At 45.6% G+C, this 25,564-nt stretch overlaps 1 protein-coding gene across 1 annotated transcript; it reads left to right on the plus strand.

Moving 5' to 3' along the window:
- The first annotated feature begins 241 nt into the window (after nucleotides 1-241).
- METRNL (meteorin like, glial cell differentiation regulator) lies at nucleotides 242-24,636 on the plus strand. Its single transcript, XM_085077930.1, has 4 exons — nucleotides 242-377; nucleotides 6,053-6,441; nucleotides 22,944-23,003; nucleotides 23,691-24,636. The coding sequence occupies exons 1-4, from the start codon at nucleotides 265-267 to the stop codon at nucleotides 24,005-24,007; spliced, it is 879 nt and encodes a 292-aa protein (XP_084934056.1). The 5' UTR covers nucleotides 242-264; the 3' UTR covers nucleotides 24,008-24,636.
- Nucleotides 24,637-25,564: the final 928 nt, after the last annotated feature.

A 25,564-nucleotide genomic window follows, 5' to 3' on the forward strand; every position in this document is an offset into this window, starting at 1 on the left:
GCCGGGGGAGGAGGAGCGGCGGGAGGGGGAAGGGGGAGGAGGAGCCGGCGCTCGGCCGGGCCGCTCCCGCCCCTCAGCTGGGAGCCCGCAGCCAGCGGGTGCGAGCTGCAGAGCCGAGCGGCGCCGCGCCGAGCCGGGATGCGGGAGCCGGGGATGGGGTAGCCGCGCCGCCCTGCCGCGCTCCTCACCATGTAGGCGAGTCCCGGGCGCCGCGCACATCGCTCCCCGCCGCCTGCACCGCGTTCGCACCGGGCCGGGGGGACCATGCGGAGCGCCCCGGTCGCCGGGCTCCTGCCGCTGCTCCTGGGGCTGCGGCTGCTGCTGGGCGGCGGCGCCGCCGCTCAGTACTCCAGCGACCTGTGCAACTGGAAGGGGAGGTGAGGCGACATCCCGCTCGGGCAGGGGGGAGCGGGGACCGCCACGTCCATCGCCGTCCCGCCGAGGGAAGAAGTTGATGCCGAATACAAAGGGGAGACCCTCCCGCTGCGGTGCCCGGCCGGGGCTCGGGGAGCGGGGCGGCAGACGGCGGAGAGCCGGGGCTGGGGGCGGATCTGCCTCCCTCCGTCCCGGCGGGTTCGCCGCGAAGAGGCGCTGGGCAGCGGCCCCGGGCAGGGAGGGATGGAGGGGCGGGGGCGAGTTGGGCTCCCCTCGGCGGATTGAGGGGCCGGGCGGGCTGGGCTCCCCTCGGCGCTGTTCGGGGGGCTGGGAGCGGGAGGGCGGTGCCGAATCCGCCGCGGAGAAGTTTCTCCCCGCGACCATCTTCCCCGCGGCCCCAGCGCTCGGCGGAGGCGGTGACCGCGCCCGGGAAGCAGCGACGCTGCCCCTGCTCTGCTCTCCCGGCCGCCGGGACCGGCGCGGGGATGCGCTGCACCTGCGGAGCGCTCCCGCCGCAGCCAGCACGTCCCTCCCCGGGGCTCTCGCTGGCTCCCGTCCCCTCTCCTCCCTTCCCTCCCCTGCGCGTCTCGCACTTCGCGCTCAGCCCCGGGGTCAGTGCCTGCTGCCGGCACTCGTCCCGCCGAGGTGATGCTGATGAGCTCGGGGAGCAGGGGTTGGCGCAGCGGCCGCGCTCTTGATTTATTCTAATTGCACCGGCTGAGAAACCTCTCCAGTTCTCAAGTGTTTATCTCCCAAATTATCTTTCCTTTAATTGCTCGTAATATGTTTAACGCGTGTGGTTGGGTCTGTGACCTCCTCTCTTTATAGATTTAAAAAAGCAGCTCTGCTCAGCTAGCAAGTGTTGCTGGGTCAGGCTTACTTGGAGAGCAAAATGGTTTAACTCTAATAACTCTTCTGATCTGACTTTCTTTAACGTAAAGTTTGGCTGGCCTACATCAATGGGCTGTTTTGGAGTAGACAGATCTTAAAGTGGGGAAGCAATTGGATTGACTTTAACATCATGATTTCTTATCTGTTACTGTTTGAAGCATGGAATTCGGTGTTTACTTTTTTTTTTAGTTTTATTGATAATTAATGCATAGCTGATAGCAGTGAATGCACTTGAAGATGAGTCTGTTTGATAGGAATCAAACTTCTGGCAAACTCCTAATTGTGTCATTTTTCTTTACAAACAAACCAAACAAAGCTGAAAATGCTGTACCTGCTTTCATTCCAAAGCATCCCAGCTGCAATACTTACCTGGACCTTACCACCTGTTACTGCAGCAAGTATTTAAAAGAATGGTGACAAACCCTTGCAATCCTGTCCAGTTTGGCTCTTATTTTTGTCCTGTTTTCTGAGAGCAAGCAGCCTAAGAAAAGCCTTATGTCACCTGAGCAGGGTTGGAATAAGAAGTGCCTTGAGTATCAACTAAGGGGGTGATGCTTGGGGTGGGGGGAAGGGAAATCTTGTAACTGAGTTTGGGATGAACTGGTGATGCCAGCTTTGATTTACGTACTTCTTGTTGTTCTGCTGAGCTGAAGTGGTGGCAGCTTCGTGAGGATGCTGCTGAATGTGCAAGGAAGACAGTTTAGGCTGGGTGGCTTCACTTATGTGAGAGAGTTTTGGAGTCCTGGTGGACTGGAGTCTTGGGAGGGGGTAAAGTAACCCAGGCTGATTTAGGCCTTACTGGTGGCAAAGAGGTGTTGTCAGAAATGCTGACAGTTTTAAGGGCATTCAATATAATCTGATTTGTCCCCAAACCACAGCAGTTAAGAAGGAAAGAAAGTAATTTGATGTACCAGTAAATGTTATTAATTAAATATTTCAGTATGGATACTTAGAGCTATATGGGTTAGAAAAAACTTTTTTTTTTTTTAATGCAGAATGTAATATTCTGAAATCATGTGATGATTTTTACCTTGACTGTTACAAAGAGTTATGAACTTGAATGCTAGACGTAGTCTTTCTTCCCCACAATGAAGTCATAGGTTGGCTTGTGCTGGTGAATTTGAGAATCATGTCATTTTCTGTAGTAAATCTGAAGGTATTTTCTCACCTTTATATACATGTCTATATTAAAAGCAACAATCTTAGAAACAGAATATTCTGGATATGGCTTTTTTTCCCTATTAGCTTGTGCAGAAGTGATGAGCTTACACCCCTGAGTAGAATGAGGAGCTTCACTGGGATTCCTATAGATATCCCTCATGCTTCCAGGGAAATCTGATGCAATGCACAGCTTGTCACCTGCAATTTAAGTACAGCCAATAGGCCGTAATAGCCTCTTAATGAATAGCTTGTAAGAGAGCTTCCAGGAAATCTTTGGGAGAAAGCAGAAACTTCACTAGGATGTGTCCACTTATTACTTTTGCTGTAACTTCATGGTTTTGTGCTGCAATGGCTTCTTGATGCTTTGGGCAAAAGTGCTTCAGTGACAGGCTGAGAATATGCTGGCCTGGCATGTTTGACTATAGGCTGTAGCACAGAGAATTCAGCTCTTAGGTGGCTGCTTTTGTCCATCTATCTTGCCCTTGGTATGGTGGAAGCTCTGAGGAATTCTTAATATTCTCTAGACTGTCATCTCTTGTTAAAATCTCCAAGTTAGGAACAGAAGTTCCCTGTGTTCATTGCAGGGTGTGGGGAGGGCATAGGTGCTTATAGGGCTCTTCATCACATCTTTAATAGAATACATAAATAGCTGAAGTAGATTGTGTGAATATTCTCCTTGCTGCCTTTAAATAACACCTGTTCCATGCTGGAGCACAACAGCTCACTGCAGTGACATTGTAACAGGTTTTGCAGAGCAAACACAAGGGGATGGCTGAAGCCAGAAAGGGAAAAGAGCAAGGAGACAGATGCAGTGATTCAGGATGTCCTCATGGATTGGTATGAGGAAGTAGTTTTAGAAGTAGCTTGTTGCAGAAGTAAGTCCCAATAAACAGCACAGATTTAAATGGATGATGGTGGCTCATCCATCACTGCAACCAGGAAACACCTGCCTATGTCCTTGCCATATAATCAAAAAACCAAAACCAAAACTCAAATGACTTTGGGAGAATAAAAAAGGCTCCCAGGTCTCCATTACTGTATGGACGTGGTTTGGTGACTGGCTAGTGAGACCTAAACCTGGCATTAAGCAGTCTCTCAGTGTGATGACAAGTCATTCTGACTGAAAGCAAAGCGACAGGTTTTACTGGATGATGGTGGTTGTTGTTAAGTAATGTGAACATGTATTTTGAAATCTGCTTAACTTTTGAGTCATCCTTTATTACAAGGCTTAATGTGTGCAGGTACTTGTGCTTGATGTATCTGTCTAATGGCATCACTCTTGCCTGTGGGATATAATTGGCTTTCAGAAGATAATTTCAGAGTCCACCCTGGTTTTCGTTTGAACAGTATGAATGTTTGAACAAAATTATTGCTAAGGCTTTTTTTTTTTTTTTTTCCCTCCTCTGGCAGAAATTCACTGCCTCAGTGTTATTGGGATCACTTGCAACAGAAGTTTCACTGCATGAGTTCAGAGTTTTGCCCCTGGTGTCTTCCTTCTGTTTAAGCACTCGGGCTGGAATGTGCCAGTATAAGTCCTGCAAAGCCTCTACAGCTTGTTTTGATATCCTGAGCAGACACAAGTGATGAGGGTAACTTTCTGCCCCTTTGCTGAGGGATAACCTTTACACTGTTTAATTTTATTTATTCGCAGCTTGCACATAAACAGACTTCTGTGTTTTCTGTTGAGTGGCATCATGTGTGTGCTGTGATGAAAACTGATTTTGTGGACCAGATGTAGATTTACATCAACTTGAAATATCCCTTTGCAAGTAAAGTTTCCTGTATGTGTTAAGTACTACTGAATTTGAGGGCAAGAGACTAAAGGTTAAAAACTTGTCCCTCTTTTCTCCTCATCTGTGTTCTTGATGTGGCTTTCAAGATTCTTCAAAAGCACATGTTTGCAGGCTCTGTTGTTATTAAATATGACTTTTTCCTTTCTGGGCTTCCTCACGTAACCTCTATCAACTGGGTCACACCGACACTCACAATAATGAGTCACGTCAACAGTAAATGCAAACCATATGGTTTGGTTTTTTCCCTTTTACACATTGCTTCTAGTTACTTTCTAAGTGCTGACTTGAATTTAGACCCTGTTCAGTACCTGAATATATCTTTGGGATGGAGAACTGTGTATTTTGAGGTTTCTGCTGGGGAACCAGGACTTGATTCATCACTTGCACTACACTAAAACAGATTTCCTGTGTAACCTCAGACAAGTCGCTTAATCCTTTTAAATTTCTCTTTCCCTGTCTTGATTCATCTACCTGCAAGTGGGGATGTTGTGAAGCTTCCCTAAAGTCCTGCAAAGAAGACATGTGAGGTGATGAAGAGTCTGGTTTTGGGTAGTCCTCTACAGGCACAGGATAAAAGATGCTTATGTTTGGGAACTAGGTGTGCAGAGCGTGGGAGGAGAAACAAGCTTGGTGGTGAAGTGATTTGCTCATACTCGCTTAATAGGTTTGTGACAGGACAGAGACTAGGACCAAAGGATTTTTACCTAATGGCCCAAATACTGCAGCCAATAAATCAGGCTTCCCACACTTGTTCTTCCAACTGCAGTGTTGTATTAGGGCTTTGAGTCACTCTGGGTAAAGAGCTGGTGGGGCTGGTCCAGCATCAGTGACAGGCAGCAGGGGTTGTTTGGAGCTGCCCTCAGCTCAGGCTGTGGGAAAACAAGCCATGGGGATTTACTACTCGTCCTGCTTACACACTGCTTGCTCTCCTCTCATTAGCAGCTAGCCCTGGGACCCTGTGTTGCTCTCCTATCCCACCCCTGTGGTCTCTGTGAAATGGTTGTTGGGGTGTTCATTTTTGGCCATGGTGCTGGGACTGGTGGTGGCCCTGTACCCCAGCAATAGTAAATGGCCACATGTTCTCCTTTTGGCTGAACACCCACAGCTGTGTGTCTGCTTGTAACCCTTCAGAGTTCGCCAGTGAAATGATAAGCTGGGTTAAACCTCATACTGGGGAGCAGTGGAGGAACAAGTACCTACCAAAGAAAGCAGCACAGTGCAGTGCTTCCCCAGCTATGACTAGGGAGTGAGGTGTCTCCTCTCCTCGCTACCTCCCAACATGGAGATCGGGGCTGCCCAGCTGGCCCAGAGGGTATCAGTAGCAAGTAGAGCATTGCTTTTGCTGCAGTTTACAGGGTGAGCTTGGCATGCCTCCCAGTTTCAGATCCATTGGGAATATAGACTTGGAAGGGGAACAAAGTACTTGGAAAAAGGTGGAGTCTGATCTGCGAAGCTGGGGAATGTGCTGGATTGAGCCACCAGGAAGGGAGTTTGAGCGTACGTGTTTTACTTAGTATGCACAGCTCAGCTGATGGGCAGTAACTGAGCCTGTAGTCATTTAATTGCTTTTGATCATGTACTTATATCCTATTTAATTTTGAAGCCTATTACTAGTGGTTTGACGTTTTCTTTTGGGGGATGATGTAAAATTGTCCCATAATATTAAGGGTGAAGTGTTACAAGAGACCTGTGCTGCCGAGCTGGATGGGCCAACACTGAGTGATGTCCTAGGCTTCCTGCATTTGTTGATGTGGGTCTTGGAAGGTTTGAGGTTGACATTCACATTGCTAGCTCTGTCATTTCTCTAACCTTCTCTTTCTTTCTTCCTCCAGTGGCTTGACCCACGAGTCTCACAAGAAGGATGTTGAGCAGGTCTACCTCCGCTGTTCTGAAGGGTCCATAGAGTGGATGTATCCCACGGGAGCACTCATAGTCAACCTGCGACCCAATATTTCCCCTGCCTCTTACAAACATTTGACTGTTTGCATAAAGCCCTTCAAAGACTCTGCAGGAGCAAATATTTATTTGGAAAAAACTGGAGAACTGAAACTCTTGGTCCGAGATGGAGACCGCAGCCCCAGCAGAGTGTATTGCTTCGGCTATGACCAGGGGGGCCTGTTTGTGGAGGCCACTCCTCAGCAGGACATTAGCAGGAAGATTACAGGCTTCCAGTACGAATTGATGAGCAAGGGGATAGCAGCTGATTTGCACACAGCTTCTGGTGAGTTCTGGGTTATTTTCATGCTTTCCCGTCCTGTGTTGGATGCATAACAGATGGCAGAGTGCTTGAGTGGGAAAGTGGTTGGATCTGAGTTTCGTGTGCTTTTAAGGACGTGTTTTATAAACAGAACTATTGCAGAAGAATTGATTTGGTTTTTGTTTTGTTGTTGTTTTTTTGGAAGCTGGTAGCATAGGCTGAATTCCAGTCATTTGTTGAGGGCTACACTGTGAAGGATTGTCCCCTTGCAGGGGTGGGATGAATCACAGGAGCTGGCTTTGCCCTACACTGAACTCCAGCGTGAACTGGGCTTCCCAGCCTTGCTGTAACACTTCTCTAACTACTTTTTTACCCAGTTTTTAAGACCCCGCTGCATGTTTTGAATAATAAACATTTGAACAAGGAGGCACTCCTTTGCCTTGGTGGTTTTTTTCCCCTTTGCAACTAGTGCTACTTGCTGACCTAATTATTGCTTTTTCTCTCTCTTTTTTTTTATTTTATTTATTTAAACAAGGCAAATGGTGTGTTTCTTCCTCAGCTATGCTTATTACATTCCCCTGAGCATTACTGTGCCACGGCAGAGCTCTTCAACACCGTGACAATACTTTTACAGGACAGTGTTGTCTTCTCTCTCAACCATTATGCAAAGGAATTTTTGTAGGGAGAAGTTTTACTCCAGTGAAAAGCTTATAGGAAAGAGGAATGAGCAAAGTGAATGATCTTACAAGCCTGTGAAGTCTGATACTAAATAGCATTTGGAACAATGGCTCTACGTGTGACCTAAGTGTGCTGAGCAATTAGACAGTTCTAGGAGAAAAACTGGCATTTGTGGAGGAGGACAGGGAGAAAGGGGAATTCCCTTTAGATAAGCAGTATCTGGTTCATGCATCTTACCCATTCAGAATTGCCTCTAGCTTTTATCCCCAAAACCAAGGAGGGGAAGTTTCCCGAATGGCCCAAGGAATATCAGATTTAGGGTAGTTTGTCTCAAATGACTGTGAGGGTTTCAAGGTTTAGGTATTTTAAGTGGGGAGCCAGATTGGTGACAAGCAGATTTCTCTTTTGAAATGTGGGCTGCCTTTGCTCTTTAGAGTGAAAGGAGCGAGAAGAGTCCTCAGAGCACGCTTGGGATGACTCAGCCCAGGGCAAAGGCAATGTTTAGTGAGGCTGTGTAGCCCAAGAGCTGTATGTAGGCTGGCCAGACTGCCGTGCTGATGCCACATGCTTTGCCTGAGATGCTGCTTGATATGCGGCGGTGTGACTAATTAAACTGCAGCTGTATCTTCCAGGGATATCTTCTCTGGGATAAGTGATTGCAGAACTTGTTCCATCCTCTCCCCTCCCCTGGCTTCTTTCCACATCAGGCTGTGGACTGTGTGTTTGTGTATTTGTGCACACTCGCAGCCCTGCTGAAGTTAAATGTTGTCACGTCAGCTCATTTGGGGCTTTATTTTTGCGCAGCTCTGAGCTGGGCTCAGCTGAGCAGAGCTGGGCTCAGGGCTGATGCAGTAACCCCAGGAACTGACAGGTGGCGGCTTTGCCATTATAACAAAAACTATAAACACAAATATTCCAAATTTTAAGCCACTGCCTTTACTTTTGCCATGCTCACAGCTGATAGCTTATTATCAAGCATTCTGTTTTCTAAGCAGGCTGCTCTGCTACATAAAAAAGTGCTGCAAATGAAGTGGGGTATCTCTGCAGAGCTGCTTTCCCAGTAAGATCATTTGTGTAAAGATGAATACACTGTGCAGAATGTCAGCTATGTAGTAAAATTCCATTGCAGAAGACATTAAATACATTGTTTAATCAGTTATTTGGAGAATGTTCCCAGATTCAGTGCTGCTTTCTCTGTGAGGCTGTGAGGATGGAGACACAGCCTGGTGAGGAGTCACTTAAACTTACTAAGAAAAGTCCTGCGCTTTTTTCTTTTCCAAAATGTTGAAATTGCCTTTGCATATAGTAAAATAATATGACAGAAACACTGCTGATCACTGAGGGGTTTAGCCTGCACACAGATAGAGTTTCTCCTGAGTTTTGCTTGCATTGAGGACTTGCTGCTGACATCCTTTATCATCACAAGCCAGCACAAGCTGCTATGTTTTCAGAACTAAGTGCTCTTCTTCACCCAAAATCTTGGGGTTTTTTTAAGCTGATGGGAGCATTTTTCAGTGACTTTCAGAAGTCAAACTGGGGACTGAATCCAGTTACAGCCTTCTTCTTTAATAGGCTCATTAAATCACTTTTTCAGTGACTGCTGTATTTTCAGCTGTAACAGACACTGGTAGAATTTCAGTGCTGTCTTATGAAACAATGTGGTAGGGAATCTGCTCCGTTCTCCAAGTGTCATGTTTGGCCAGAAGAAGCTTTTTAATAGTTCATCAGCAGAGCCTTCAGGGCAAACTAGGGACCTCTATTGTATTTTAAATTATTTCTCTTGCCTTTTTCTGGCTCTCCAGACTGGGGAGGGGCTATGTGGGATGAAAACACGATGAAAATGCCATACGTGACTCTTTCCACTACTCACTTCGATGAGCACTTTTATTCTCCTATAAATATCTATATGTCTGGGGGAATTGCCAAGTAGCTGCCTTTTGAGGCTTCCACAGAGCAATATATTTGCAGCTCTTTGCAGTTTGTGGACCTCCTTTCTTCTGGAGTTGCTTCTAGTTTCTCTGTGAAACCTCAGAAGAAATGCCCTTTACTGAGCTGTTCGTTTGGAGAGAAAGTTTACAATCACTGGAGATTTCTTTACTGGAGAGGAGGCTCAAGCTAGAGGCAAGTGCTGACCTTAAAGGAGCTGAAAACTGGGTTTGAGGTTCTGCATTTGCCACCAACCTCCCTTCTGTCCCTTGTTCACAGACGTGGCTGACAGTGTTTCTGGCTGCTGCACTCTGGAAAAACGAGGCTGCTCATGCCTCAGTTGCAGTTTGACAGAGTTTGGCAGAGCTGGCAGTAGGTGTGAAGAGGTGACAAAGATGTGAGATGCTGCTGTAGATGAGGGCTGAGATGTGCTGGGCAGAGGAAGCTGCAGTGCTTCGTCTGATGGCAAAGAACTGAAAATCGCAAATATTGCATGATTTTCTTACTAATTGAGAGTGGGGAGATGACTGTCATAAAAGACCCGGGTGTGGGGCTCACTAATCCAGCCCTTTCCTTGTGCAATAACTACTTGCTAACAACTTCTCCCGGCTTTCCCTAAATGCTGTGTTTGTTTCCTGGTGATAATTGTTGTACTCTGCCCTTGGCTTTACTCTCTCTTCCTAACCTGGCATCCCAGCGCTGATTAAAGAGTGTAAGTCATCTTGTTTAATACTTTAATGACCTGTTGTATCCTTAGAGTCCTGACATTGCAGGGTGCATCAACAAACCAACAATGTTTGGCTTGGTGCCTGGGATTTAATTAGAAATCCTCAGGTTTTATTAGTTTACAGCCATTCTTTCCCACTTAATGAGAGTCTAGCAAATAATTCAGTAGAAAATATATGCAGGTTCTGAGCTGGCCTTTCCCTTTTTTGGGAAAGGTTGAATGACACAGGGCAGTCTTAACAATTTTCTAGATTTTGGGCACTTAACTCTTTTCTTGGCTCTGATTCTGCCTTACCACGTTCTCTCAAGATTTTCCTAACTGTAGGAAGAATTTGTACTGTACTGATAGGTTTTTAATTCAGGTTGCTGATACCTGGTGTGGAAAGTTTCTTACTGTGATAATAACAGTCAAAAAAAGTGCATTTCTGTGGGGTTGTAGTTTCTTAAGATGGGGAGAGGATTGAAGGCAAACATGCTACAGTGCCTGACATCATTTGATGGGAGTAGTCCCTAAGAAGGGTCACCTTGACAATTCAGGCGTCTTGATGGGTGTGTTCTCTCTTCATATCCAAAGTGATGGTTGACTGAAAGTGCTTTTGATTTCAGATTAGGTTTTGGGTTGCACCCCTCTATCATTCCCATCCACACCGATGGTCCATTAACTTCAGCTCATGCTTTGCAGCCATGCTCTGAAGCCTCAGTGTTTGCCCAAATGAAGAACTGAGGCACTGTGACATTTTGGCCTGAGGCCATTTGAGAATCAGCAGAACTTGTTTAAGTTGTTGAATGCTGTTGATTCTAATCTTTTCTGCTTGTGCTGGAAGAAAATACTCCGAGTATCAGCTATACTGCCTATACTGATGAGTAGGTGGAGGTTTTTGGCAAGTGTTGTTTGGCCATATGCTCCCTAGAAGTTTTCTGAAGGTGATGAGCCACATGAGCTTCTCAGCTGTGCCTGGTTTAGGTCTGCCTTGCACCACAGCACACTGCTTGCATTAAATTTCTATGAAAACTGGGAAGGTCCCTTGAGAGTAATTTGCTTTTTGAGTACTTCAGCTTCTGCTTAACTAATCTAAAACAAGAATCTGTAGATTTGACCAAAAGTTTTGGAGAGGAAAGTGAATCCTCCTTCCCATCCCACCAAAGGACATTAATTTTGTTACCCAAAGTCTGTGTTTTAAGAGTGTTGCATCGAGCTCTGGGTCCAGCTTTCTTCAAGCTGTGTAGTTTGCTTTTCCCATTGCACACTCATGGGGATGTCAGTAACTTAGTTGTCAGAGCTCAGAAGGTAAATTGAAAGCTCATTCATTACCCACCTGCCTTTGTGTAGTAAAGAAGTCAAACTTTAACAAAAATGCCCCTTTATCTTGATGGCATCTACAGACTTAGTGCAGGTTCTATTAACTGTTTTCTATGTTTTCTTTATTAATGCTGGGTACCTGGCTGAGAATATTAATACATAGGAGGTGCAGCACTTGGGTGGGTATCTGAAAAACAAGGCAAAACTGGATAAATCCAGTTAAGTAATTAACAGTATTCAGCTATTTCCTGTATGCTGTTAATGCAGTGTCCTGAGAAAACAGATTGGAAATTCAGAAAGCTCATAAGTATTTGGGATATGCTGGTGTTTCTGCTAACAAATGGCTTTTCAAACCACCCCTCTAACTTTTGATGTTTAATGCAGTGTGTTTGGCAGAGCTGAGGCACCAATCTGCCCTATCTCTGCAGGTATCCTTCCAGGGCTCTATTGTCATTCCAGCTTGTAGGCTTCTAATCTCATGCTTTCCTCTGGTTCCTCACAAATATCCAATTTTTTGTTTAACTTATTTTTTTAAAAATTATTTTATTGTCTTGGGGGCTGGATGTGCTGCTTAGCTTTGGAACCTGAAGCAGCAGATCATAGAATCACAGAATGGTTTATATTGGAATTTAAAGTTGATCTAGTCCAAGCTTCTGCAATGTGCAGGGACACCTTCCACTAGACCACATTGCTCAGAGCCCCATCCAACCTGGCTTTGAATGCTGATGCCCAAGTTTAGGGCATCTACCACTGCTCTGGGCATCCTGTTCCAGTGTTTCACCATCCTCACGCTGGTGTGTTTTTCACTTCTTGTCAGAAAAGTTTCTTGTCAGAGTGGAAACTCTGGTGTTTTGTCCCAAGGCTGGCGAGCAGAAGGCTGTGCCTGGTGTGCCCAAGGTAGCCACGACTGTGCTCATCACTGCTGTGGGCAGGAGAGGTGATGGAAAGAGGCACTTGGAACACTTAAACTGAAAGTCCCCATGACCTTTGTGCTTAGCACAGGTTCTGCTTGACTAATTGTGACCATTTAAGATATTGGCACCTTGCTGTGTGGCACTGGTGCTGCATGGAGTCTGTTCCAATATACCTCATCAGATCAGAAAAATTGCTTGCTTTGTATTTTTCCCCTCCCTGTTTTCTGCACAGGTTAAAACTCTCATACCTCTTGGGGTTGAGGGGTTAGAACTAGTTGGATTGTAAGATCCCTTCCAGGTGAAACCATCCTGTGACTCTGTGATTTGCACAGAACAGGTTGATACTGCACTCCTCCCGCCGGGGTTTGCTGGTGAAATGAAAAATAAACAGCAAAACTAAGTCGAGGGATCTGCTCTGTAAGCCTGAGCACACCTTGCTGGGTGACTCACCTGTGCAGCTAAAGGTTTGATGGTTTGTTTGCCTTTTCTCTGAAAGGTCCTAAGCAAGTTTTAAGAGGAAAACTTCAGAAAACAGCCTTTCTTGCAGTTTCTCATAATCCACTTCAATTATTTGCCTTATAAGGGATCCTTCTGACACTCCTGCTCTAGGATACAATATTTCAAACGTTTTTTTGTGTGCTCCCCCTCCTTGCCACGCTGACTTTGTCTTTCCCATAGTAATGGATGATACAAAACTTGGTACAAAGGAACCATGAAAATATAAAACATTCCCTAGCCCTAATGTGGAAAAAACACATTTAAAGCTAGTTTTTGCGGGCGTGTCACTGAAGTGCATGTCATGGGTCAGCATCTAGCTGGATCAGGCTGGCTGCAGTGTAACACTGCCTGGAGTGGCATTAATTTTGAGAAGGTGGAAACCTGCTCCACTTATTCATGTGCCTGAAGTGGTCAGGTTTGCAGTGAATGATTGACTGGGTGGGAGAGGTTGAGAGCAAAGTTTTTGATTTTTTTTCTTGTGTGGAATGGTTTCAAAGTGCTGTTCTGATCCTCAGGGAATGCACATGCTCTCACATCATCTTGAATCGAGCAAGGTTGGTGTCTTGGGGACCTGAGTCTGAAAATGTTGGACTAAAACCTGCCTAAAAAAGAGCCCCCACCGAAATTGGATGGGTGTCCTAATTTAATCTCTCCTTCCCCCAAGAAAATGGTTTTGCCAGCATCTTCTCTGGCTCTGCTTGTCCTTTGATGTTGTTGGGACAGTAGTGGTTTTGCAGTGGGCAGAGGAGGTGACAATGGGGCTGCAGTGATAAATACACAGCTGCAGGGGAGAGGGGGAAGAAAATGGCTTATTTTTGCTAGACTGGCCACGAATGCCGTTAGCTTATTTCTCAACTCAGTGGGCAGTCAAAACCAATAAGCAGTCAGGTGTATTGTCCAGGCAGCTGGGGCTCTGCTGTGCTCTGACCTTTGTGTACTGCAAAAGATGGTCCCACAAACAGATCTGCAATCCAGCCGAGTTGCTTGGCAGTCTTTAATAATGCTCTGTGCTTGCTCTGCAAAATTGTTCAGTTTGCTAATTCCTGAGGCTGTAGTTAAAGAAGGCATGAGAGGGCGGGGAAGCTGCATTCCTCTTCCCACTTACTGAAACATGGGCCAAATCTTTCCTGTGTTGGAGTCTTGATTTGCAGGACAGAAAATCTCTTTCACCTTAATCTCTGCTAGAAGCCAGAAAATACTCACTGTAATATTGCACAGATACTTGGAAGATATCCTGGACCTAGAGCTGTGATATGGTATGTCTGACCTTGGGAGGTTTAATGCTGGGTCAGAAAAGTTATGACAGCCTTGATCCAGTTAACCTTCAGTGCTGGTTCAGATTTGTGGAAGGATTTTTTTGGTAGTTGTATGGGCATACAGTACCCCTGACTCCTGTAAGGGATTTGAGCATTGACTCCTGCAATGGGCATAACCTCTGCTGTTTGCCCACATCCTTTCTGTGTTGATCAGCAGTGGTCAGTAGTGCTGGGATATGCACAAAGAGCTTGTCTGGCATTGCATTGCCCTGTCTGCCTCCCAGGATCATCCCTGTTTGTGCAGGATTCACTTCTGCCCCACCAGAACTGTCAGTAGCTCTACACAAATTTCCTCTATCTGCAAGTGGATGTCACAAATTTGAGAGGAAAAAAAATGTTCCTATGTAGAACTGGTGAATGAGCTTAATATGACCAAGCACTGTGTGCTTTAAAGCAAGGAAGGATGATATATCTCAAAGCTTTTACTGTTACAAATGAAAAATCTTAAGTAGTTTTTTTTAGGCTAACTGAACAATGTTACAGCCTTGAGGATCTCTCGACGTGTAGATGTAGCCCTTCCACAGCCCTTCTCAAAAACAGGCTGATCAAATAAACATGCTTTTATAATGAAAACTGGCCTAGTTCCTTCAGAACTCTCTCACATACCAGAAAAAAAAATGGTTTCTAGAAACAGGAAGGAGAAGGACCTGTGTGGATCTGAGTGCACATATGTTTTGTTTTGTTTTTTGGGTTTTTTTAAAAAGACTCACTTAATCTTTGATCTGTCATTACTCCACTCTCAGGGTTTAACTTTAACCAGCCACTTGTTTCTTAATTCTATTCCTCTGCTCTATCAGAGGCTTTAATGGACCGAACCGAAGGGGAGGGAGGGAAGGCTTTGTGTTCCTGGCAGGTTTCCAGCCTGGTAGTAGGCGCTGGCTCCAGCCTCTCCTATAGCCCTGGCAGGGACAGGGAGAAGTGCTTGGCTGCACAATTTCCCCAAGTCATGGGAGTAAAAAACACCTTACTTGTTCATTTTCTGCCGTGCAAGCACTGCCTGACATCTCAGCTGCGTGCTGTGTTAGCTACTGGAGACAAAGCCCAACGAGACATCAAAAACTTTATAACTTCACATTTTCCTAGGTCTGACTCGTGCATGCTTTTACAAGGCTTTGGCATGAGATTTTCTTTAGAAGAAAGAAGAAATCTTTTCAGAGAGAATTTCGGAAGGGGATGAGCCAAGCCATAAATCTTTGTGGATTTTGGGTCAGGAGAAGCATTTGCTTTGGTCCTGTACAGCAGGTGGGCAGCGCAGGGGTGCAGTGCTGCAGCCTGTTCTTATAGGGTGACAGCGAGGGACACTCTGCCCCAACCCTTCTGCTGCAGGTCAGGGGGGATCAGAGGAGCCCCTCAACCACCCAGAGGCACCTCTGACTTCCAGCAACTCATTTCTCCTCATGCTTCCCATTCCCAATCCCCCTTGGGCAGTGGTAGGTTTGAGGAAGGAGAGAGGCGTTTTCTGTGAGATAGACAAATAGAGCTACTTTTTATGGCTTTATACTGGTGTCCTGTGCACGTAGAGCAGGAGAAATTCCCAGCAGTTATCTTGCTGCCAGCTTTTCCCTTTAATTGCAGTTAGGGAGGGAGAATGGGAAAAAAAAAAAAAAAAAGCAGATGTGTACAGGTGCTGCTTGCACAGGAGCGTGGGCTGGTGTGGTTGCAGAGACTCCTCTTGTTTGCTGGGCTCTGCTGCTTGCAGTGCAGGGAGGGGAACTTAACTGGACATCTGATCTGCTGAGTGGGGCTTTTTGGACACAATGTGTTGCAGACTTGACTGTAACAGAGGGTTTTTATAGAGCTGTGATGCAATGGGTAAGTGTAGGAGCTGGGCTGGGAGTTGGCACTGACCCAGTCACCATTCTGTCTCTGCCCACCAGCGCTGGGGCTTGCTGCAGAGGAGAAAGAGGAGGGACAGAAAGAAGTGTCTTGAAGCTTTGACACTTCTCATAATTTCTCCTGGGTTGCTGCAACTCATGCATGGAGGTAGAGTTCAATAATGTCTAATCCTGCTTGAATAAAAACTGCTCTGTTGGTTTTCTTTTGCTGTTGTTGTTGTTTGTTTCATTTTGTTTTAAATATTAAACAAATGGCTGTTTTTCTAGCTGACCTTTCAGCTTATTTGTTAGAATGGGTGCTGCATCCTGGAATAGCAAAAAAGCATCAAGTGTGCAATCCCAAAGGATCCTTACATGCTCTGTATCTGCTGAGCCAAGTTTCAATTTGAAAGCTCTTGCAAGTGGAGCTTGCCTAGTACCAAATTTCTTCCTCACATTGTTTACATAAATAGTTAGTCTTTGATACTTAGGGACTTTAATATCCTCTTGGAAGACAGTTCTGTGAAAAGATAAATTTCTGGTTTATGATCTCTTGTCCTAACGTTTCTCAGAACACAAAGGTCATCCCATCTCTAATGGGGAGGTTTTACAATATGCTTTTTTTTTGTTCTTTCTTTGCAGGAAGGAAGTGGTATTAATTCTCTTGGCACAGTCCATGCCACAGCCTGCAAGAGTCTGCATTTCATTAAACTTATTTGCAGGTTTAAATTGTTCTTGGCCAGTGTCTATATTTTCCAAGTCACTTCTGGAAACTTGTACATATGTGCAAGTTGAACTGAGTGTTAGGAACGAGCTAAGGCAAGGAACGGGAGCTGACACTTCCCTTTCTGAAGGGGTAAAATCACCAGTACCCCTTCATATAGAGAGGTCAGGGAAGGATGTCATTGCAGCATGATGAAGAGGTTCCAGTTGTTTCATCACCATCTTGTCCTGTACCAAATCTTGGCTTTGTTGTGGCTGTAAGAAGAAGGGAATCTGAGTTTTGTGTTTGTGCTCATGATCCTTGTTCTGAGCTGCCTCTTCTGCTCAGCACATGGGCTCAGATTAACTTTCTAGCAAACAGGGGGATGAACAATTCTGCCTTCAGAAGAGCACTGAACTCTTTCACTGTGTTACTCATAGCATTAACCTTGTATTCATCAGAGAAGTACAGTCTCTTTGGAGACCTCATTGCAGCCTTCCAGTGCTTAAAGGGTGTAACAAAAATAAGGGGGAGTGTCTCACGTGGGCAGAAAATGATGAGATAAGGGGTAACAGTTCTAAACTAAAGGAGGAGAGATTTAGATTAGATGTTAGGGAGAAATTCTTTGCTCTGAGGATAGTGAGGTAACTGGCACACATTTCCCAGAGAAGCTGTGGCTCCCCCATCCCTGGAAGTGTTCAAGGCACCGTGGGATGGGGCTTGAAGCAGTCTGGGGTGGTGGAAGGTGTCCCTGCCCATGGCAGGGGGTGAGAATGAGATGATCTTTAGGGTCCCTTCTCTCCCAAGCTGTTCTGTGGTCCCATGTCTGAGGATTATTGATCCAGAGGGTTGGGAGCAATGCAAGTGCAACTCTCCTCTTTGTTCCCTGACTTGGTGTTTTCCTACTGACATGCTGGAAAAAGTGCAGTGCTTGCAGAAAGCCCTGTAATCCTATCCCATCCAAAGACAGGAAAACCTTGTAAAACAAAGGAGTGGTGAGAGAGCTCCTCTGTGTGTTGTGACAGGGTGTCAGTAACTTCCAGCCCAGCTGTGGAGAGGCTCTGTGTCATCTGGCCCTGTTTTCCCTCACTGTGTGGCTGCAGGTATTATGTTAAATGCAGGTGTGCTGGATGCAGCTCTGCTGGCCTCAGCTCCCAGCCAGCACGTTCCTTTTAAACACGAGATGCACTGACAGGGCAGATGCATTGATGTAGTTTAGGTGGTGTTTCGGTGTGGGGGTTGTGAGGGTTTTGAGGTTGAATGTTGTTTTGGCTTGCTCAGGAAGAGCTTTCTGAGGTGGTGAGGAAAGTTGAGGTGTAGCTAGAAAGGAAAGGGCTAGTCACAGCCTGGTAAACCAGAGTGGTTAGCAAGTTCTTGTCCACCTCCACTGCAAAGCAGCAGATCTTTTTGTTTGGGATATGAGCTGTAAGAAGTTTGCTTCATGGAAGAAATGTCCCTTCAGAGAGGAAGCACAGGCATACTTAAGAAATAATTACGAGGATTTATTTTATTTTGTAATTAAAGCAGGATCAGGGCAAGTTTTATTTTTTTTCTTGCTCATATGATGTTTGCCCCTAAACTCTTGTCTCCCAGCTAAATCACTAATCCAGTAAGCAGTTGAGACATAATGATTTTTGCTTGGGACTCAGAAAAATAACAGAGAAATGCACCATCATTGGAGAAACCACATCTCTATTTTTATAATCTGCTCTCGGAAGTCTGTAGTCTGTGTTTCCAGGAAGGAGACTCATCCTGTGATGCCCTTTCCAGTACGGTTGCTGCCAGCAAGAGCTGCCAGCAAGAATTTGAAAGGTGTGGGTGGGTTTCTTTGTTCTGTATGAACTAACACTGATGTCAGGCTGAGGAAGAAGGGTCTGTGGCTGCACATGGATATGGCTGGAGGTGCTGCAGTATGGGCTGGCTTGGCTTAAATCAACCTGGGCTGCAACAAAACCCATCTGGATGTCTTGAAGAGAAAAGACTACTTGTGTAATCAAATGATCTAAACCTAAAACTAACAGAAAATAATGCTCCAACCCTACCTGGACCTCCTTGGTAGCTTTTGATACCTAAAAGGTCTGATTGCTCATGAAAGGGTTATTCAGAAGTCCTGAGGTGTAGGTGATGTGTGCCACGGAAGTGCAGATAAAGAGCTCAGTGTTTTCCTCCCCCACCATCCACACCTCCACCACACCGCACGCGTGCAGTGCCTCTGCATCAAACCAAAGGGTATTCCTCGGTGAAGTGGTTTTCTGCAATTACTTTGTGTTAAACATTTTCACTTCTGCTTAAAACACGTCTCTTCCTGTGTGTGCTGCTGGCGTGGGGGTGGATGTTCAGCACAGCCTAGCTGGGGCCATGGGATGGAGAAGGACTTTTGGGCTCCCTAAGTGGAGTGTTGGGATGGTGTGGAGAGACCTGCAGCATGGCTGTGGGGTGTTGCTGGTAGCTATGAGGGTGTAGAGCGTGTTGAGGAAAATCAGGACAGGCAGAGAGAGGGAACTTCTTGCTTGTGGGTTGGAAGCTGGTTTTGGGGTAAGGTAAGGTCAGTTGGACCCATGGGTGGCTGTTGAAACACAAATGTTTCAAAAGCAGATCAGGCCCTTCATGTGGTTTCTGTGACGCCTGCAGGCAGAGCCAGCACGTCTCGGTTGAGTGTGTCCTGCAGGGAGCTGTCATCCTAAACCATGACCATGGCCCTTCCATAACCTCTTCTTTTCCAAGGAAAGGAGGGTTGTGTGCACACAAACCAAAGGAGGAAGGGCTGGAGCTGCGTGTGTGAGCTGAGAGGACAGTGACACCACCCACACTCCTGAGGCACTGTGCTGAACTGCAGCTCTAAAGGGGCACTTGAATCTGTCCACAACACTGAAAAAGTCCTTTCTAGATAGCCCAGCTCCCTGGTGCTGGTGGAGATGGGGGCCACTAGCTCCTGGCATCTCCTCAGGGCACATCCCTCTCTCTTACCAAGCATTTCTTCCTCCCTGTGGAGAAGTCCAGGAGGGAACCAGCACTGTGTTTGACAAAGCTGTTGGCCAACAAGTGCAGTCTATTGTTAGCATCGCCTAGTCCTCCTCAGTAACATCAGGTTCAGAGGGCAAATCGCTCAAAGCAGCTGGCACATGACTGCTGGCTTGTGAGGAATGATGTAATTACATCTCCCTCTGCGGGGAGGTGAATAGAGAGGCCTTTGGAGGCACTGGGCTGGGGGGCTGGAGGGAGAGGGCTGCCTCAGGTTACTTCAGGTCAGGATACTGTCAAAATCCATCAAAGGCTCTCCCAGGAGAGTCGGCAGCCGATGTGCACAATGCAGGCTTTATGCCACCGGTGGTAAGGTTGAGTTATAGGCATCTGGGCTTTAGAGGACTTCAATAAAATGTTGCTTTTCTATCTTTTTTTTTCCCCCCACCTTTCCCCTGCTGCTGTTTGAATTAAGGCTCTTTGGCTTATCAAGTTTAAAGGAATCAGAGCAGCTGACGTTGATATTGTTGCAAGTTCACAGACTCACTTTTGGATGCGAGAACCTGGGCAGCCCTCAAGACATCCCCAGGGAGTCAGGATGTGGCAAACACAGCTCTCTTGTTTAGTAACCAGGCCCAGTTCCCCAGAAAATGAACATCTTCACCTGCTGTGCATGAGTGAAGCGCTTTTCTTGTTTCATTGTTTTGGTTTGGTTATTTTAGTTCTAAGGATGTTTCCTGTTCTGGGCTGAGGTGTGTGTTGTTTTGGGCTATGATGGAGCAGAGCACCTGCAGCCCAGTCCAGAGGGAATGAGTGCTGAGCTGCTGCTCAAGTGATGAACTTCTGTGTTAAACACACAGATTCCTTCATGGCTGTGATTCAAAAGAAAGTGTAGGCATTGCCACCTCCCAAGGATTTAATTTCTTTTATGAGCCTTTATAGGGATGAGGCTTTGGTTGTAGCCAGTGTGTGTTATTTGCTTTTTAATGCTCCATTTACCTCAGCAGTAATCCTTCACAACCTGCTTTCCATCTGTGCTTTCATACCTTGTTTTTGCCACTTGCAAGATTTATTTGATACTCTGTGAATGCAGATGTGGGAGTTGTCCCACAGAAGAGGATTTTTGGTCTTCATCTCTCTGGTGTTGCAGAGCTGGGTGGTGGAAAATGGTTGTTAAAGCAGCTCACATGCCACCACACTGCTGTGAGTCAGCTGGACCTGAAGCAGGTTTTAAGCAATGATCTAGTGTGAGCAATGCTGAGCACTTTTAATTTCCTTTTGTATTTAAAAAGGCTGCAGGATTTTGCCTAGGGTCCACAATTAAAATGATTTGATTCTGTGTATACATGGAGATTTGTTCATTTGATTTATTACTGTGTCAGTCTATTTAAATGGAAGGAACCACTTTTAAAGCATTTTGTTTTTCATCTTTAATGCTGTTGCTTGTGTTGCACTCCTTTGGAGAGCAGAAATGCCTTAGTCATTTTGGTGTTTTCAATTTTCTGATGGGGTTGGATGAACTACAGAGATGTCTGGTCTAAACCAAGACTGTTTTCACTCAGACTTAAAAAGGCTGAGATGCCTTTTTATTATGAGGTCTTTGCAGAGTGAAATATCTGAAATCCAGCTGTGGGTTTAGACTAGGATGTCCATCAGTTGTACTTTGTTTTGGAGCTTGTGTCCATGTGAAAATGCCATGGGATTTGCACAGATTTGCAAGTTCCCTCTGATGGATCTAAGTCAGGTCCTGATTTGGACAGAGGGAGGCAGGGGAAGAAGGACTTTTGCCCTGGATGGATTTGTTGGTGCTGTGAACGAAACAAGCCCATAGTAGGATGTTTAGTGACTAATTCATTAAGATTTGCCCAGGGAAGTGGTGGAATCACCATTCCTGGAAGTGTTCAAAAGGGGTTAGTGGTGAGCATGGCAGTGCTGAGTTAACAGTTGGGCTCAATAATCTTAAAGGTCTTTTCCAACCTGAACGATTCTGTGATGCTATTACAATTTTCTTGGTCAGATGAAACTTGTATGTTTGGTCTAGCCACTGATCAAAATATCTTGAGTCTGAAACTTGATGTATCTTCAGCCTGAATTGATTCTAGTACTCCAGTTATGTCCAGGCTTCATCTGGTTCTGCGTTTCTCATTATATTAAACATTTTCCAAACTTTTCTAAAAGAGAGACCTGAAACAACACATGGGGAAAGAAGGGCAGGAAAGGCTGGCTTGTTTCTGAAAGCTCTGGAGGCATTCAAACTAAAAAGAAATGTGATTGATCCAGGTGCTATTTTGCCTATTCCTTGTCTCTTCTTTTGGAGCTTTTTAAGCTCCTGGAATTATTCCTTCAAATATCCCTGCCCAGAAATGTGCATTTTACATTTCCTTTAATCCTATTAAACAGCGTGTTACACTGTGTATGAATCATCTGACTGGAGCAAATCTGGTGGATTTGGTTCAATAATCCTTTCTGGATCACTGCCTTTCTGGGTCCTTGGGAAAAAAAAAAAAAGATTTGCCATGTCTTGTGTCAGAGAGTGGTTGTGCTGTCTAACAGGAGGGCTGGTGGAGCATCAGAGGCACCAGCTGTGTGTTGCACAGACAAGCTTAAATCTACTTTCAAGTGCAACTTTGGGAAGCAGGTGGGGGGGAGAGGAAGGCCGTGACTATTTGAGAATCTTGTAACTAAGTGTTTCCAGATGTTGAGGTTCAAAAACTGAAATTTTTTTGGGGGGGAGAAGTGGGGTAGCTTCAGTTTGCAGTTTGATGATGAACTGTGTGATGGAATCTCATCATCCAGTCATCTCCAGTGGGAGCCCTGCTGTGCTGGAGTTTGTGGCTGTGCTGATCCAGGGTTTCCATTTTTCTGAACGCTGTGTTGAGATGACAGCAGGTGACAGACAAGGTTCTGATCCTTGTGTCACATTGGACAGACTCACTGAGCATCGCCAGGCAGGCCAGATCCTAATAACAAGCAAATTCCTGAACTCAACAGGGTGTTATAGAAACATCTGTATTGCAACTACAGCACCTTCTCCTCAGAAATATCTGGCTGAGTACAAAGAGGAGCCACATTCTTGCATTGATTAGATTAGTGCAGATATCCAAATGTTTCCAGCAGTACAGGAAATGGTCTTTGTGCTGCTCGAGCTCCAGCAGATATGGGCTCGAGTTTCCGCTTTGCTCAACGCCCTCCAACACATGCTTTGGGGTTTTTCCCTCCCCTCTTTGCCCCCCCACTCTGTAACCTCCTACATCTTTGATGTGGTGATGACTAAATGGCCCAATAACACTTGATAGAAACTGCAAGAGAGAAGCTTTGCTCTCCAAGTATCAAAGACACATCATCTGAAAGCCTTTGAGTGAATTTACAGCAGAGCACCCTGCAGATGTACCCAGTACCAAAATATATTTTGCACAAGTGCAGGGAATGTGTGCAGTGTTTGCTAGACAATATATCCCAGCAGGATTGGTAAGAGATCCATGTTCCTTCTTAGGTACAAAAATCCCATGGAGGTTTTAGGGTTAACTAGGCTTAGCCCTCACTTCTTGTAGCTGTAGAGATGCCAGACAGGTCTTTGGACTGATTGTGGCCACATTGTGTGTGTTTGTCAGTCACATTTTTGTTTTGTTTAACTGGTGTATATATTTACTGCTGTCTAGTCCTTTGCTAATTGTGACCCTTCCTGTTCAGCTCCCTGCCGACCCTGCAGTGACACCGAGGTGCTCCTGGCTGTCTGCACTAGTGATTTTGGTGAGTTGTTCTCCCCCCAGTCCCTTCTCCCCCAAGTCCTAATGTGCCATTCACAAACACCAGCAGACACCTCCTTACCCTTGGCAGCCTCCACCAGCTGGAAATGTGGTCTAAGGGTACCTGGGGAGTTCTGAGGACATCAGAACCTTCTGCCCAGCTGGCACCTCCCCAGGGTGGACAGAGTGACACAGCAACCACAGGAGAAGGTCAAGGATCTGGGTGCAGCTAGGAGAGGCCATTGCTTGTTGCCCTGCAGTGTTGGTTGACTTGACAAGAGACCAAAAGTTTCAATAATTGTCCATGCTTCCCTTTTTCAAGGGGAAATTAATATTAGCTGTATCTGTAATGGCTGAAGAACAGAAAGTACATTGTCAGGGAGCATTTAGCATATATATTCTTGTTAGAATTCTTCTTCGTGGTTAATGCTATTTTTGTGATGTGATTATTTTTCTGTTTAAATTTAATATGTGGGTGCCCTTTGCTGGACAGATTACAAATATGAAGTATAAAAAATGCAAATATATACTGGAGGTCACTGCATAATCTTAACTCTCAAAATAACAAGGGACAAAAACTTGGGCTGCTGTAGTGAAATCAGTTCCCCTGGTTGCACAGGCCTGAGTTTGGACCAGAATCTTCCAAAGCACTTTTGATTAATTCATCCTTAAAACCTTTTTGTGTTTCCAGTGATCAGAGGCTCCATTCAGAACGTAACGAACGAGGCAGAAGAGCAAGAATCCATAATTCACGTCGGTGTCAACAAACTGTACAGGCAGAAGAGCAAAGTCTTTCAGCTGACAGGGGAGAGTGGGAACTGGCGAGGACAAATAAAGACCTTGCTGGAGTGTGGGGTGAAGCCAGGAGATGGAGACTTCCTTTTCACAGGACGTATGCACTTTGGGGAGGCCAGGTTAGGCTGTGCCCCTCGTTTTAAAGACTTCCAAAGGATGTACAAAGAGGCAAAAGACAAAGGGCTGAACCCGTGTGAGATTGGCCCAGATTGAAACCCCCTGTTTGGCTGAAGATTGCTTTTAGCATTTGGCCAGGAAATTTCCTGGCTGCAGTGAGAACTCTGAACAAACCTGGTAAGTGAGGCTGGACAGACCTGGAGGCTGAGATCCCACAGCCTGCGGTGCTCACAGACTAATGGAAGTAACAGAGGTACGAGCTCAGAGGGCTGCCAAGCAAGAAAGGCTGGATTTTTAACCAATCTTGTCCTTATGAATTAAGTTATTATATTTTTTTAGTGACTTCCTTAGGAAAACAAACAAAGAAAACTCCCATGTCTTAATAAAAAACCCAAATGAAAGCCAAGATGCCTTTGTATCTTTTTAATACTAATTTTAAAAAAAAAGTCTTAAGCTGATGTAGCATTTGGTATGGCGTATTCTGTATAAATGGCCAAGAATGTGATAGAGCACGGTAAAACATCTTAACATTGATGCTTTGTAAAAAGCTTGGTGTACAATTCAAAGTTGTTTCTTATGACAGAAATTTATGGAGCCAAACTCTTATGTGTGTGTTGTTTTTTTTTTTTTTTTAATTTGAAAGAATGTACAATTGCCGCCTGCAATTTTTTGTCCAGGCTGGCAAATTCTTTCCATTCCAGAGAAATAAAGGTCCCTGGATTTTACACATGCTGTTTAAAATCTTTATTTTTTTGCTTCTTCATAAGGCCAATCTCATCTAGTCCAGATGTGCTCATAGATCAATTCTGGGCTGCTCGTTTATTTTGTGGCTTCTCTGAGCAGAACCAGAGCTCCTGTGAGGCATTGGGAACCACAGTGTTTTTCAAAGGGGAAGCAGGAGCTATTTTTGGAGATTTTTAGACATGTGTCCAGGCAAGGCTTTAAGTGTTCTCTCTGATGCCAATGGCGTTATTTTGGGATCAGCTCCAAAGGCAGGCTGCTGCCCCTTCGTGTTCAGCTTGAAGCTTTTCAGTGCTGGCTGGTAGCTTGGCAAGAGGTGAATGTTCATGCCTGTGAGTCCTGGGGGACATGGCCAGGCCACCTTGTGAAAAACAAGCTTTAATCAGGGTGTGCCACTTCTGCAGGCAGTGTCCTGGGGGAGGTGCAGGAGTTCTGCTCTCTGTTCAGTCCTGCTGATCCCCTTGGCCTGCAATGCATCACTAAGGGTGCCTTCACAAGGATTTTAACCTCTGGCCTGTGCTCATTCTGCAGCAGTTTCTACTGTGCCAACTTTTATTTTAGGCCATCAGGTTCTTTAAATAAAAAATTTCAGCTCAGTGTCTCTTTCTACCTCATCCCTCACCTCCTTTGTGTAACTTGTTTCTGAGGCTTGGGCAGGGCATCTGGAGCAGCTCAGGGTGACCTTGGGTGGGTGCAGGAAGTTCTGAGATGGATGGAAAGGAGATGTCCTGTAACACTTACCAGGGTTAAAAGCCCCAGGGTTGGGGCCTTTCTCTTTTAGTGGCCTGAAGAGAAACCAAAATTCCTCTGCAAACTCTGTGAACTCCTCTCAGCAGGATTCTTTCTGTGGGCCAGTGGGAGAAGAAGAGCTTTTTTAGCTGCTTTAAAGTGATCCTGAGAGGCTCCAGGACA

Source organism: Lichenostomus cassidix, chromosome 18 (assembly GCF_008360975.1).
Source record: "Lichenostomus cassidix isolate B80296 chromosome 18, HeHo_3.0, whole genome shotgun sequence".
Classification (NCBI taxonomy): domain Eukaryota; kingdom Metazoa; phylum Chordata; class Aves; order Passeriformes; family Meliphagidae; genus Lichenostomus; species Lichenostomus cassidix.

Excerpts from the sequence above, each read along its gene's own strand:
- METRNL (XM_085077930.1), top strand. The coding sequence starts at position 265 with ATGCGGAGCGCCCCGGTCGCCGGGCTCCTGCCGCTGCTCCTGGGGCTG. Across the intron at positions 6,442-22,943 it reads TGATTTGCACACAGCTTCTG|CTCCCTGCCGACCCTGCAGT; the intron begins GTGAGTTCTGGG and ends CTTCCTGTTCAG. Across the intron at positions 23,004-23,690 it reads TGTCTGCACTAGTGATTTTG|TGATCAGAGGCTCCATTCAG; the intron begins GTGAGTTGTTCT and ends TTGTGTTTCCAG.